The sequence below is a fragment of the Plecotus auritus genome (genome assembly GCF_963455305.1).
Source record: "Plecotus auritus genome assembly, chromosome: 4".
Taxonomy (NCBI): Eukaryota; Metazoa; Chordata; class Mammalia; order Chiroptera; family Vespertilionidae; genus Plecotus; species Plecotus auritus.
This window is the reverse complement of record NC_137775.1, coordinates 116,599,100-116,612,209: the sequence shown is the minus strand read 5'-3', so window position 1 is coordinate 116,612,209 and position 13,110 is coordinate 116,599,100. Positions and strand designations below refer to the sequence as shown.

At 39.5% G+C, this 13,110-nt stretch overlaps 1 protein-coding gene across 1 annotated transcript in view; it reads left to right on the top strand.

Annotated features, from left to right (window-relative positions):
• ASZ1 (ankyrin repeat, SAM and basic leucine zipper domain containing 1) overlaps positions 1-13,110 on the top strand; it is a gene marked incomplete at both ends in the record, with an annotated part of 105,051 nt that overhangs the window by 60,676 nt on the left and 31,265 nt on the right. Inside the window, one exon of the mRNA XM_080664171.1 lies at positions 12,578-12,689. Coding sequence (XP_080520297.1) covers positions 12,578-12,689 — 112 coding nt within the window. The remainder of the gene's footprint in view (positions 1-12,577; positions 12,690-13,110) is intronic.

The window sequence follows — 13,110 nt, the reverse complement described above, 5'->3', positions numbered from 1 at the left end:
CCACTAATGTAGAAACTATTATTGTGAGCATATAAAGTTATAGAAATCGAGGCATTAAGAATTTAAGAAACTTGCTTAAGGTTGCACAGCCACTAAGTGCTGAAGACTAGATTTGACTTAGGCAGATCGACTTTACTTATACTTACAGGTATACCACTTATACTTAAACTAGGAGTTTATAAACCTGTAAATTTTTATTAGAACAGAGTCATGCTCATTTGTTTACACATTGTTATGGCTATTTTTGTGCTATAATACCAGAGTTGAGTGGTTATGACACAGCACTGTATGCCCCATAAAGCCTAACATATTTACTTTACAGAAAAAAACTTTACAAAAATAGTTTGCCAACCCCTGTTTCAAACTATCCTATATAATAAAGGCCTAATATGCTAAGTGTCCGACCGCTCATTCGACTGTTTGACCAGTCGCTATGATGCGCACTGACCACCAGGAGGCTGATGCTCCGACCTGTAGGTTAGCTTGCTGCTGGGGTCCAGCCAATTGGGACTGGGCAAGATGGACTGGACATGCCCTGGAGCCCTCCTGCGGTCCTCCGTGGCCCCGATTGTGCACTGGTGGGGTCCCTTGGCCTGGCCTGTGCCCTCTCACAATCTGGACACCTCGGGGTATGTCAGAGAGAGTCGGTTTCGGCCAGGCCGAGGGACCCCATCAGTGCACGAATCCGTGCACTGGGCCACTAGTTAAACTATGTTACCTTTGATCAAACTATTAGCATTTTTTATTAGGAAATGGGGCAAAATTATGTGAATGTGTAAACCTAAGATAATCAACTCAGAAACTGTTAGAAATAGTAATCATAAAGTATGGTAATTTTTTTAAAATACTAATATGCAAAATTCAGTTGGTTTCCAATTTAGAAACAATAAACAGCTTGATAACACAATGAGATAATACATCTCAATGTTGGGAAGAAGGCAAGGATTCAAAAGTAAGTACTAAAAGAAAATAAGGATGTTATAAACTTTCAGATCAAGAGGCCAGGGGTAGGGGTAAGGATTTGATAGAACAAATAGAACTTGATCACTCTGACAAGGCTAAAAATGAGACACGGAAGCATTTAATTACCATGGGAGCATGGTAAGTAAAAAGCACAAAAATAATGTCAGAAATAAGTTTAACCATGTTAATAAAAAAGGAAAATAATATGATTGGTAAAGCTCACTGATTAAAACATAGTAATATATTAGCTAAAACCAAATTCAATGTAGTCATAACAAAAACATAATTGCTGAAAATAAAACAATAAAAATTATGTTATTCATTTAGCAAATATTTATATGAGGTAGGTACCAAAACACCCCCAAAAATAAGTACCTCTGGAGTAGTCAGGGAACAAAGATGGTAACTTCAGATTGATTTTGAGTTTTCTTGGGGTACCCAGGTGGTAGTGACAGATAAGATCTGTAGCTCAGGAACAAAGCCTGGGCTAGAGATAATAGATTTAGCAGTCAACTGTATGTTGAGAATAAAGTCATGAGAGTAGGTAAGAGCCTTTAAGTGTGTTGTTTATGTAGTGAACAAAGGGAAAGGTATTGAGGACAGAAGCCTCTGAAAATACATAGTTTTAAGTTTTAGAAAAATAAAAGGAGTCCACATAACTGACCTTTGTCAAAACAATCGTATATTAGAAGTAGCAGGCAAAGAAAAGTGCATGGAAGAAGAGAATTCTCTACATTAAATATCAGGAAATAAATAAGATGAAAATTAATATTGGAAGTAAATTTATCAGTATCACAAATTACCATGTCACTTGAGTAGATCAGTTATTATAAAGTTTTATCACTTCCCTAGAGAGTTCATAACATTGTCATAAATAGAGAAGCATTTGTAAAAATGAAGAGTTTATTTAGATTTCATTAATTGATAACAGGCAGACAATTACAGAGGTTACAAGTCTCTATAGATGCAAAACCACTGGGAGAATTATTCTCTCTTTCAAAACTGTCATGCAACATTATTGATGTTATCAGTAAATTTAATAACTACTTAGGACAGTGGTCGGCAAACTCATTAGTGAACAGAGCCAAATATCAACAGTACAACGATTGAAATTTCTTTTGAGAGCCAAATTTTTTAAACTTAAACTTCTTCTAATGCCACTTCTTCAAAATAGACTCGCCCAGGCTGTGGTATTTTGTGGAAGAGCCACACTCAAGGGGCCAAAGAGCCACATGTGGCTCACGAGCCGCAGTTTGCCGACCACTGACTTAGGAGATCCAAGATAGTGGCAGAGTAGGTGGATGCTACACTCACCTCTTCCCAGGACCAACTAAATTATAGAACAAAAATCCTGAATAACTTCACTGAAGACTAGCTGAAGAGAAGTCTTATAACCAAGGATTTAGAGAAGCAACATCAAGACTGATAGGAAGGGTGGAGACATGAAAAGGGCTGTCCTTACACCTACGGGGTCAGCTGAGATTCACTCTGAGAAGTATAGGGTCTAAATCCCAAGCCAGGTTCCTCAGCCCAGAGTATCAGAGCCTAGAAAAGGCACCCACATAACATCTGGCTGTGAATAGCAGCAGAGTTTCTGTCCACCAGAGAGAGACGGTAGTCCACTAGAGACACAGGCACCCTCTTAATGGGATAACACACAAAATTTCATTCACAGCCAGTCACCCAGGGCTCCAGTAGAGGGAGGGCAGAATGGACTAGAATCATGTGAGGTGAGATTGGGCATTATGCTCTGGGGAGGGAGCTGAAGGAGACAGCTGCCAGTATCTCTGTACTGAGTCATTCTCCCATACCGCCGGCACCATATTTCTTGAGTGGAGCTCTCCCCTTGTGTTGCATGAGCCTGGGAGAAAGCTATAGTCTTACCATCTGGACTCCCTCTCACCCCACCCTGTTAAGCTTACCCTTCTGAGGAGTACAACCAGGAGACTGAGCCTAACTCTGACTGCCTTGGACTTTTGATGAAAGGCCTCGGGCCTTGGTGCTAGTAAAATCTGACCTTGGTGCACAACTTGGTCCTTCCCATGTGTACCCAGGCCCACCTTGTTGCTCCAAATAGGTTGCCAAGGGCCAGTCACAGATAACATGTTAACATTGGTACACACCCTGCCACAAGGCCCAGAGCCAACACACCCAATGGCCAGCTTCAAACAATGTCAAAGAAGGTTCCAATAAGCTTCACAAGAAGTGTATCCAAAAGGAAATCTTGGCAGGCACCATACCCTGCTGAGGCGAATTCCACTTTGTGTGGTCAACACCTGCACAGCAGCTTGTATACATGGTCATGGTTGAGCCTCAACAGTCAGACAGCCTGAGAGTCCATCCCACACACAAATGGGCCAATAGCAATCAAAACTCAATTACAAGAGGAGAGCCCACATAACCCACACAAGGACCATTCCTGGAGCATCCAGCTCAGGTGATCAAGGAAACTGCACTGCTGGACCCCACAGAACACCTACTACATAAGGCCACCCAATGAAGATGAGTAGTCCTAGAAGATCTATCTGATACATAGAAACAAACATAAAGATGCAGCCAAAATGGGGAAACAAAGAAAAAGGCCTCAAATGAAAGAACAGGAGAAATCTCCCGAAAAAGAGCTAAAAGTAATGGAGGCAACAATAGGTTGCATAAAACAGAGGATCCAATTTGGAAGACAAGTTAGAAAAAAAACAACCAATCAGAGCATCAAAAACTGAAAAGAATTTTTAGAAAATGAGGCTATGCCCTGGCTGGTGTTGCTCAGTAGGTTGGGCATCAAGTCATGCACCAAAAAGTTGCTGGTTCAATTTCAGGTCATGGCACATGGGCTCTGTCTCTAGTAGGAGGCATGTGGAAGGCAGCTGATCAATATTTTGCTCCTATATCAATATTTCTTTCTCTCCCTCTCCCTTCTTCTCTCTCTAAAAATCAATAAAAAATATTTTATTAAATGAGGGACCTTTGGGACAACTTGAAGTGTAACAACATCCATTGTATAGGGGTACCAGAAGGGAGAGAGAGAGAGAGAGCAAGCAAGGAGTGAAGAATCTATTTAAAGAAATAATGACAGAAAACTTCCCTAACCCGATGAAGAGAAAAGACACATGAGTCCAGGAAGCGCAGAGTACCAAACAGGATAGACCTAAAGAGGACCATGTCAGGACACATTATAATTAAAATGGCAAAGGTTAAAGACAAAGAGAGAATCTTAAAAGCCACAAGAGAAAGACAGTTGTCTGTCTTAAGGAAGCTCCCATAAGACTATCAGCTGATACCTCAGCAGCAACATTTGAGGCCAGAAGAGATTGGGATGAAATATTGAAAGTAATGAAAGCAAGGACCTACAATGAAGACTATCTCAGCAAGTCTATCATAATATATAATAAAAGCCTAATATGCAAATTGTCCTCTTGCGAGTTTGGGAGTTTGACCGCTTGCTATGATGTGCGCTGACCACCTGGGGGCAGCACAGAACATGATGGGCGTCGGCGACGCAATGCTGGCAGCGGGTGGCAGTGGAGGTGCTGCCAGCCCCGATGGGCCCCAACGAGAGCAGGACCATGGTGGGATGGTGGAGCAGGTGAGAGGGCAGCACCAGGCCAAGGCGGGTGCAAGTGGAGGCCTGATCGCCCTGCCGATCATCCTGAAGACGATGACCAGCGGCAGCAGGGGGTGGGCCTCTGCCCAGCTCCGAGGCACTGAGGGAGCTGGGTGGGGGACCCGGCCGCAATTGATCGCCCCACAGGCGGGATGGTGGAGCAGGTGAGGGGGCAGCGCCAGGCCAAGGTGGGGTGCCAGGTGGGGCTGCGAGGGTGGGGGCATGAGCTGGGGCTGTGAGCCTGGGGGCGCGAGCTGGGGCCCAATCCCCTCAGGCCACCCCGAGGGACCCCACCCATGCACGAATTCATGCACCAGGCCTCTAGTTTAAAGGAGAAAAAAAAGCTTCCCAGGCAAGAAAATGCTAAAGGATTTTGTTCCTACCAACCAGCATTACAAGAAATTGTTAAAGAGCTTGCTTTAAGAAGAAGAAGGAGAAGAACCACCACCAGAGGAATATAGCTAAAAGAAAATGGCAATAAATATGTACTTATCAATAATCATTTTAAAAGTAAGTGGCTTGAATGCTTGAAGCAAAAGATGTAGGGTAGCTAAAAGATAAGAAAACATGACCCATATATATGCTGTCTATAAGAAACTCACATAAAAATGAATGATACAGGTTAAAAGTAAAGGGATGGAAAAAGATATTACATAAAAATGAAAAAAAGCTGGAGTAACAATACTTATATCTGACAAAATAGAATTTAAACCCAAGGATATAGTGAGACACAAAGAAGGACACTATATAATGATATATTGAACAAGAGGATATAACCTTTGTAAACATTTATGTACCCAACATAAGAGCACCTAAATATGTAAAGCAGATTTTAATGGACATAAAGGGAGAGATTGACAGTAATACTGTCATAGTAGGGGATTTTAACACCCTATTGCTATCAATGGATAGATCTTCCAGACAGAAAATCATGAAATGGCCTTAAATGACACACTATATTAGATGGATTAATTGATATTTTCAGACCATTTCACCCAAAAGCAGCAGAATATACATTCTTTACAGCTGCACATGGAACATTTTGTAGGATAGACCACGTGTTACTACACAAAACAATTCTGAGTAAATTTAAGAAAATTGAAGTCATATCAAGCATCTTCTCTGACCATAATCATATGAAACTAGAAATCAATTACAAGGAAAAAAAAACCTGAAAAACACACAAACACCTGGAGACTAGATAACAAGTTATTAAACAATGAATGGGTTAACAGTTTGCACAAGGAAGAAATCAAAAGATACTTTGAAAAGAAATGGAAATGAGAATACACCAACCCAAATCTATGGGACACAGTGAAAGCAGTCCTAGTAGGTAAATTCGTAACATTACAAGCTTAGCTCAAGAAACAAGAAAAATCTCAAACAATCCAGTTTTACATGTAAAAGAAGTTGATAAAAAGAAGCAATAAACCAAGCCTAAAGTAAGTAGAAGGAAAGAAATAGTAAAGATCAAAGCAGAAATAAAGGAAAGCAGCAAAAAGGAAAAAGTAAAAAAAAATCAATATAAAAGATCAATGAAACAAAGAACTGTTTTTTTGAAAAGATAAACAAGGCCCAGCTGGTGTGGCTCAATGGTTGAGCGTTGATCTATGAATTGGGAGGTCATGGATCAATTCCCAGCCCTGACACATGCCTGGGTTGTGGGCTCCATACATGGTGGGGGGAGGGTGCAGGAGCTAGCCAGTCAATGATGCTTTTATTGATGTTTCTGTATCTCTCCCTTCCTCTCTGAAATCAATAAAAATATACTTTTAAAAAAGATTGACAAACCTTTAACCTGTCTAATAAAAAAAAAAGACCCAAATAAAATCAGACATGAAAAAGAAGTAACAACTAACACCACAGAAATATAAAAGATTGTAAGAAACTACTTTGAACACATATTTGGCAACAAATTGGACAATCTGGGCAAAATGGATAAATTCCTAGAAATATATAATCTTCCAAAATGGAATCAGGAAGAATCATCATAGAATCTGAATAGACAGATTACAGCTACTGAAATTGAAGCAGTAATAACCCCCCCTTCCCCCAAAAAAGGTTCTGGACTGATGGCTTCACCAGTGAATATTACAGAATTTCAAAGAAGAACTAACACTTACCCTTTCCAAACTGTTCCAGAAAATACAAGAGGAAGGGAGACTTTGAAACTCATAAGGCCAGCATTATCCTAACTCCAAAACCAGATAAAGATACTACAAAGAAACAGAATTACAGGCCAATATCCCTGATGATCATAGATGCTAAAATCCTCAACAAAATATTAGCGAATCAGACCCAACATTACATTAAAACGATCATACACCCTAATCAAGTGAGATTCTGGTGATGCAAGGTTGTTACAATACCCACAGATTAATAAACATGACATACCACATAAACAAAATGAAGGATAAAAAACAAAGGATCATATCAATAGACACAGAAAAAACATTTGATAAAGTCTGGCACCTATTTGTAATAAAAACTCAGGAAAGAGGGAGTAGAGGGAACATACCTCAGCACATTAAAGGCTATATATGGCAAACACTCAACCAACATCATACTCATTGGGGAAGAACTAAAAGCATTTCTTTAAGATCAGGAACAAGACAGGGAAACCCACTTTCACCATTCTTATTTAACATAGTACCAGAAGTCCTAACTACAGTGATCAGACAAAAAGAAATAAAAGGCATCTAGATTGGAAAGGGGGAAATAAAACTGTCATTATTCACAGATGACATGATATTTTAGTTAGAAAATCTTAAAGTCCACCAAAAAATCCACTAGATTTAATAATTCAAAAGAGTAGAAGGATACAGAAATATCCAGAAATGGGTGGCATTTTTATATACCAATTATGAACTATCAGAAATGGAAACTAAGAAAATAGTTCCATTTCCAGTTTCTTCAAAAAGAAAAAAATACCTAGGAATAAATTTAACCAAGAATGTAAGGAACATGTACTCAGAGAAGTATAAGACACTAAAGAAAGAAATTGAAGAAGATTCAAATAAATGAAAGCATATATCATGTTCATGGATTGGAAGAATTAATATCATTAAAATGTCCATGCTACTTAAAGCAATCTATAGATTCTACACCATTATTATCAAGATACCAATGATGTCCTAGCCAGAGTGGCTCTATTGTTTGAGCATCATCTTGCACACCTACAGGATGCCAGTTTGATTCTAGGTCAGGGCACATACCAAGGTTGCGGGGGTTCAAACCTCAATTGGGGCACTTATGGGAGGCAACCGATGTTTCTCACACAATGTTTCTCTCTCTCTTTCTCTTCCCCTCCCTTTCTTTCTCTCCCTCCCCTGTTCTTCCCTCTCTCTTGGGTGAGGACTTTAAAAAATACACCAATGGCATATTTCACAGAACTAAAACAAATATCCCCAAAATTTATATGGAACCACAAAAGACCCTGAATAGTAACAATATTGAGAAAAAAAAATTAAATTTGGAGTAGTGCTATCTGATATCAAAGTATGCTACAAAGCCATATTAATCAAAATAGCATGGTACTGGCATAAAAACAGACATATAGATCAGTGGAACAGAAGAGAGAGCCTAGAAATAAACCCAAGCTTTTAGAGTCCAACTAGAGGCCCGGTGCATGAAATTCATGCACTGTGTGTGGGGAGGTGGGCGCGATCCCCTCAGCTTGCCCTGCACCCTCTCCAATCCGGGACCCCTCAGGGGAAACCAGCAGTCGGACATCCCTCTTGCAATCCGGGACCGCTGGCTCCTAACTGCTTGCCTGCCTGCTGGCCTGATCGCCACCTAACCGCTCCCCTGCTGACCTGATGGCCCCCAACTGCTCTCCCCTGCCAGCCTGATGGCCCCCAACTGCCCTCCCCTGCCGGCCTGATGGCCCCCAACTGCACTGTCCTGATGGCCTGATGGCCCCCAACTGCTCTCCCCTGCCTGCCTGATGGCCTCCAACTGCCCTCCCCTGCCTGCCTGATGGCCCCCAACTGCCCTCCCCTGCTGGCCTGATCGCCCCTAACTGCCTCTGTGTCAGCCCCCACCACCGTGGCTTTGTCCGGAAGGAAGTCGGATGTCCAGAAGATGTCTGATCACCCGGTCTAATTAGCATATTACCCTTTTATTAATATCTATACTAATATGCTAATTAGACCAGGTCAACCGGATATCTTCCGGACGCCGGACAAAGCCACGGTGGTGGGGCCAAGGCAGAGGCAGTTAGGGGTGATCGGGAAGGCAGGCAGAGGTGGTTAGGGGCAACCAGGCAGGCAGGCAGAGGCAGTTAGGGGCAATCAGGCCGGCAGGGCAGGGCGGTTAGTGGTGATCAGGCTGTCAGAGGCTGTTGGGGTGATCAGGCAGGCAGGCAGAGGAGGTTAGGGGCCATCAGGCAGGCAGGCAGAGGGGTTAGGGGCGATCAGGCAGGCAGGCAGAGGTGGTTAGGGATGATTAGGCAGGCAGAGGGGTTGGTTCCAATCAGGCAGGCAGGCAGAGGCAGTTAGGGGCGATCAGTCAGGCAGGCAGAGGGGTTAGGGGCGATCAGGCAGGCAGGCAAGCAGAGGCGGTTAGGGGCGATCAGGCAGGCAGGCAGGTGAGCAGTTAGGAGCCAGCGGTCCAGGATTGCTAGAGGGATGTCCGACTGCAGGGATGGGGCCTAAACCAGCAGTCGGACATCCCCTGAGGGGTCCCGGATTGGACAGGGTGCAGGACAGGCTGAGGGATCCCCCCATGCACGAATTTCGTGCACTGGGCCTCTAGTAGATAATATTTGACAAAGAAGGGAAAAACATAAAATGGGGGGTAAAAATAGTCCAATAAATGGTGCTAGGAAAATTGAGCAGATATGTAAAAAAAAAAAAAAAAAATTAGACCACCTTCTTACACCATACATAAGAATAAACTAAAAATGAATTAAAGACTTAAATATTAGACTCAAAACTATGAAAATCTTAAAAGAAAACATAGACTGTAAAATCTTGGACATTACTAATAGCAATATATTTTCTGATATATCTCCCTTGGCAAGAAACAAAAGAAAAATAAACAAATGGGACTATATCAAACTAAAAAGCTTTGCACAGAAAAGGAAACCATCACCATGGACATAGGCCACAGTGTGGTGAATGCAGGGTAGGAGTGCAGAGGGGAGGTTGAGGAGGATATTGGGGGGATAAGTGGTAATGGACAGAGACTTGACTTGGGGTGGTGAGTAATAATACAGTGTACAGATGATGTGTTGTAGAGTTGTGCACCCGAAACCTGTATAATTTTGTTAACCAGTGTCACCCCAATGAATTCAATAAAAAAGGGGAAAAAAATAACAGTTTAGAAGCTGAGTAATATATCTTTTATGTAATCTAGATCCTATTACTGAGAGTTTGCTATTCCATTGAAACCAATATAAGCGTTATAACATTTTAGTAGTGTTCTGAAGCTTTTTAGTAAGCAAACTACGTCTAGTAGTTTTTTTATTTAAGAGGGAATAAGCATCTGTAAGAAGCCATTTATATCCATGTGAATTTACAAACAAAACTATATCCCTGCTCCTTTCTGAGATTCTTAAGAGAAACTTATATTTGGAAGAACTTAAGTTTTCAGTACAATTTCAGAACAAATTTCAGAAAATTTCGGTTATAATTTTTAGTAATAAGGTTCAATCAAATGGGACACTTACACTTTCATGTCACCTTAGTTGGATACTCTGCCAAAGAGTATCACCTCTTTGAGATACTTCAGCCATCTTACTTTAGTTAGGTTACCAATTTTGCCATATTGTGGAGTGAGTTTATGAAATTTATCCTGTGTTTCATGATCAAATATACAAAAAAGGGGACATATGTAATATTTTCAACAATGAAGATTTTAAAAAATAAAAGAATATGGTGACCTCAGTCCCACAACCACAAGGAACTAAAATTTGCTAACATCCTGAATGAGCATGTAATGAAATTCTTTCCTAGGGGTTGGCCAATATGATAACTGTTTTGAGATACCCTGAGCACAAACCCAGTCATGTGCCATGCTTGAAAGTTTGACCTACAGAATTCTGAATTAGTAAATGGGTGTTTTAAATCACCAAGTTTGTGGTCATTTGTTATGTAGCAATAAAATACAAATATACGAACAATTCAATTAAAAATAAATAAATAAATAAATAAAATTTTAAATTTATTGGCATAAATATTCCCTTATACTTTAAAATCTGGAGACTCTGTACTGATATCACTTCTCTTATTCCTGACATTGGTGATTTGTGTCATCTTTTTTATCATGATCAGTTTGGCTGTAAGTTTTTCAATTTTATTGATCTTTTCCTCTCAATAAGAATCTGATTTAAGAGAAATAAATGTACAATATGAAGATTTAGAGAAAGGTAGAGGGAACAGCACTTGCACAGTCCCTGAAAGGGGAATAATTTGGCATTTTCATAAAGAATAAACTGGAAGTGGCCAAAAGAGGAATCACGGAGAACAGTTCTGAGACTTACGCTATAATAAAGATCAGAAAAAGATAATGATAGCTTGGACTGCTTATAATAGCTAACAAGATGTGAGAAGTGGTTAGATTCATAATATATTATGAGGTAAATTCAGTAGCACCTACTGATGACTTATGGAGTGATGGAGAATAGCCACAAATAATGCTTAGTCTTAGGCCTGTGGTTAATGGTAGCTTTGTGAAATAGGAAAGATTGGAAGGAGCAGATTTGAGCTATTGTGGGGGAAGTGAGATGGAGGAGAGGCCTCAAGAGATCTGATTTATACTTATTGAACATTTTGAATGATCAGTTGAAAAATTCACTCAAATGAATTTTTTCTTTTATATATATTTTCTCTTTGCTTAAGTTATCCGGGAAATTCACTCTTCATCGTGTAAAAATTGTCTGTGTAATGAAAGCACTGTATAGGAGATATTCAAGGTAAAAGAGACAATGTTTGACAGTTACACATAGTTTCTAATAAAACATTAAAGTTGTAATATACTATGAAATAGAAGAAACAGATAAATGTGTAAATCTTTTTGTGCTAAAGACATTGGAGTACAGTGATTAGAGTTAGGTTGTACCTTATGTTAATGAACCTAATAACGAAATATTCTGTTTAAAGGTAGTGTATATAACGTGAGTAACCAAGATGAATTTCTTTAATGAGATCAAAATAGAGAATTCTGAAATTTATTGTTCTTTTGTGAACTTTTTTGTATATAAATTAGATATTTGAGGTGACTTTTTTGTATATAAATTAGATATTTGAGGTGACTCCAGAATCCCAGACCTGCTTTAAAACAGACCACAATATAAGTTTAGCCCAAGTAGAACTGATAGAACCTGTTTGGTGTCCTTTGTAATAGGTCCAGAGGATGACTAACTTCTAGAGGTAGAGGGATTCAATCTGTAATTTTGGAAAATGATACACTAGAGGGAAAGCACTATGCTCTCCTCAAAAATAGTCTCAGAGAATTTGGCTGAACTATTAGATTGATTACTTTCTTGATTAGAGTAAGCCTCCAAGTCAGGGTAAATTTCTTTCAGTCGTAAACTGAAGTAGAATTGTAATAGAATACTTTACGAAACAGAGGAAGTTTTAAATTTGCATTTTTATTTTAGCAAACTGCTAAATACAATAAGCGTTCAGTTTGAGCATTCCTCTGAGGACAGGGACCTTTTTTGTGTTACTCGTTACTATATTCTCAGCATAAGCACAGTGCGGCTACTCTGATATTTTTCTATATGAATATGTAAATTAATGAAACCTCAAATTAGAAAGTGTGGTTTATTTTGTGATTTTTTTCTTAAACGTGTTTCTTCACTAGAGGGTGCTGTGTAAGCATGCTATACTTTTAAGTGTTCACTTTTTTATTTGCTATGAGATTGGATTTTAAATAATATGATTTATTAAAAGCTCTTATTTCTCTTTTTGCTTTCAAAGCAATACTGATGGTATTGTGTATTCATGAACTTGAGTAACTATTAATGGAAGAATTAACACAAATGTTTCTTTTCTTCCTCCTCTTTAGGAGACTTATGACTCCAATCATGTATGCTGCACGAGATGGTCACCCTCAGGTTGTTGCTCTCCTTGTTGCTCATGGAGCAGAAGTTAATACCCAGGATGAAAATGGTTATACTGTGAGAATCCATTGTACAATGTTCCTTTTTATTTCTAAGACATTGATATCTTATAATTGTTAGTATTAGGCCACAAATACTTTTGAAATAAAAGTTACAGAAGGGCTAGGATATAATTGTGTTTTGATGAAGAAAAGCAACAGCTGAAATATAAAAAAGGAATTATCTGTCTCTCTTAATCCTCACCATTGACAAAGAAGCTGTAACACAACAAAACCTGGGCTCCAGAATACACTTAGAATTCTTTTTTTATAGAACACAGTTCAGTAATTGGCAGATAAACCATTTTATTATATAACATCACTTGAGTGTATAAAACATTTCTCTTATAAAATCACCGAGTACTGGAAGTTTGCTTTGCAATTACAACTTTGGAAATATGTTTACATTAAATTGTGAAATGAAGAGATTGCATAATTTC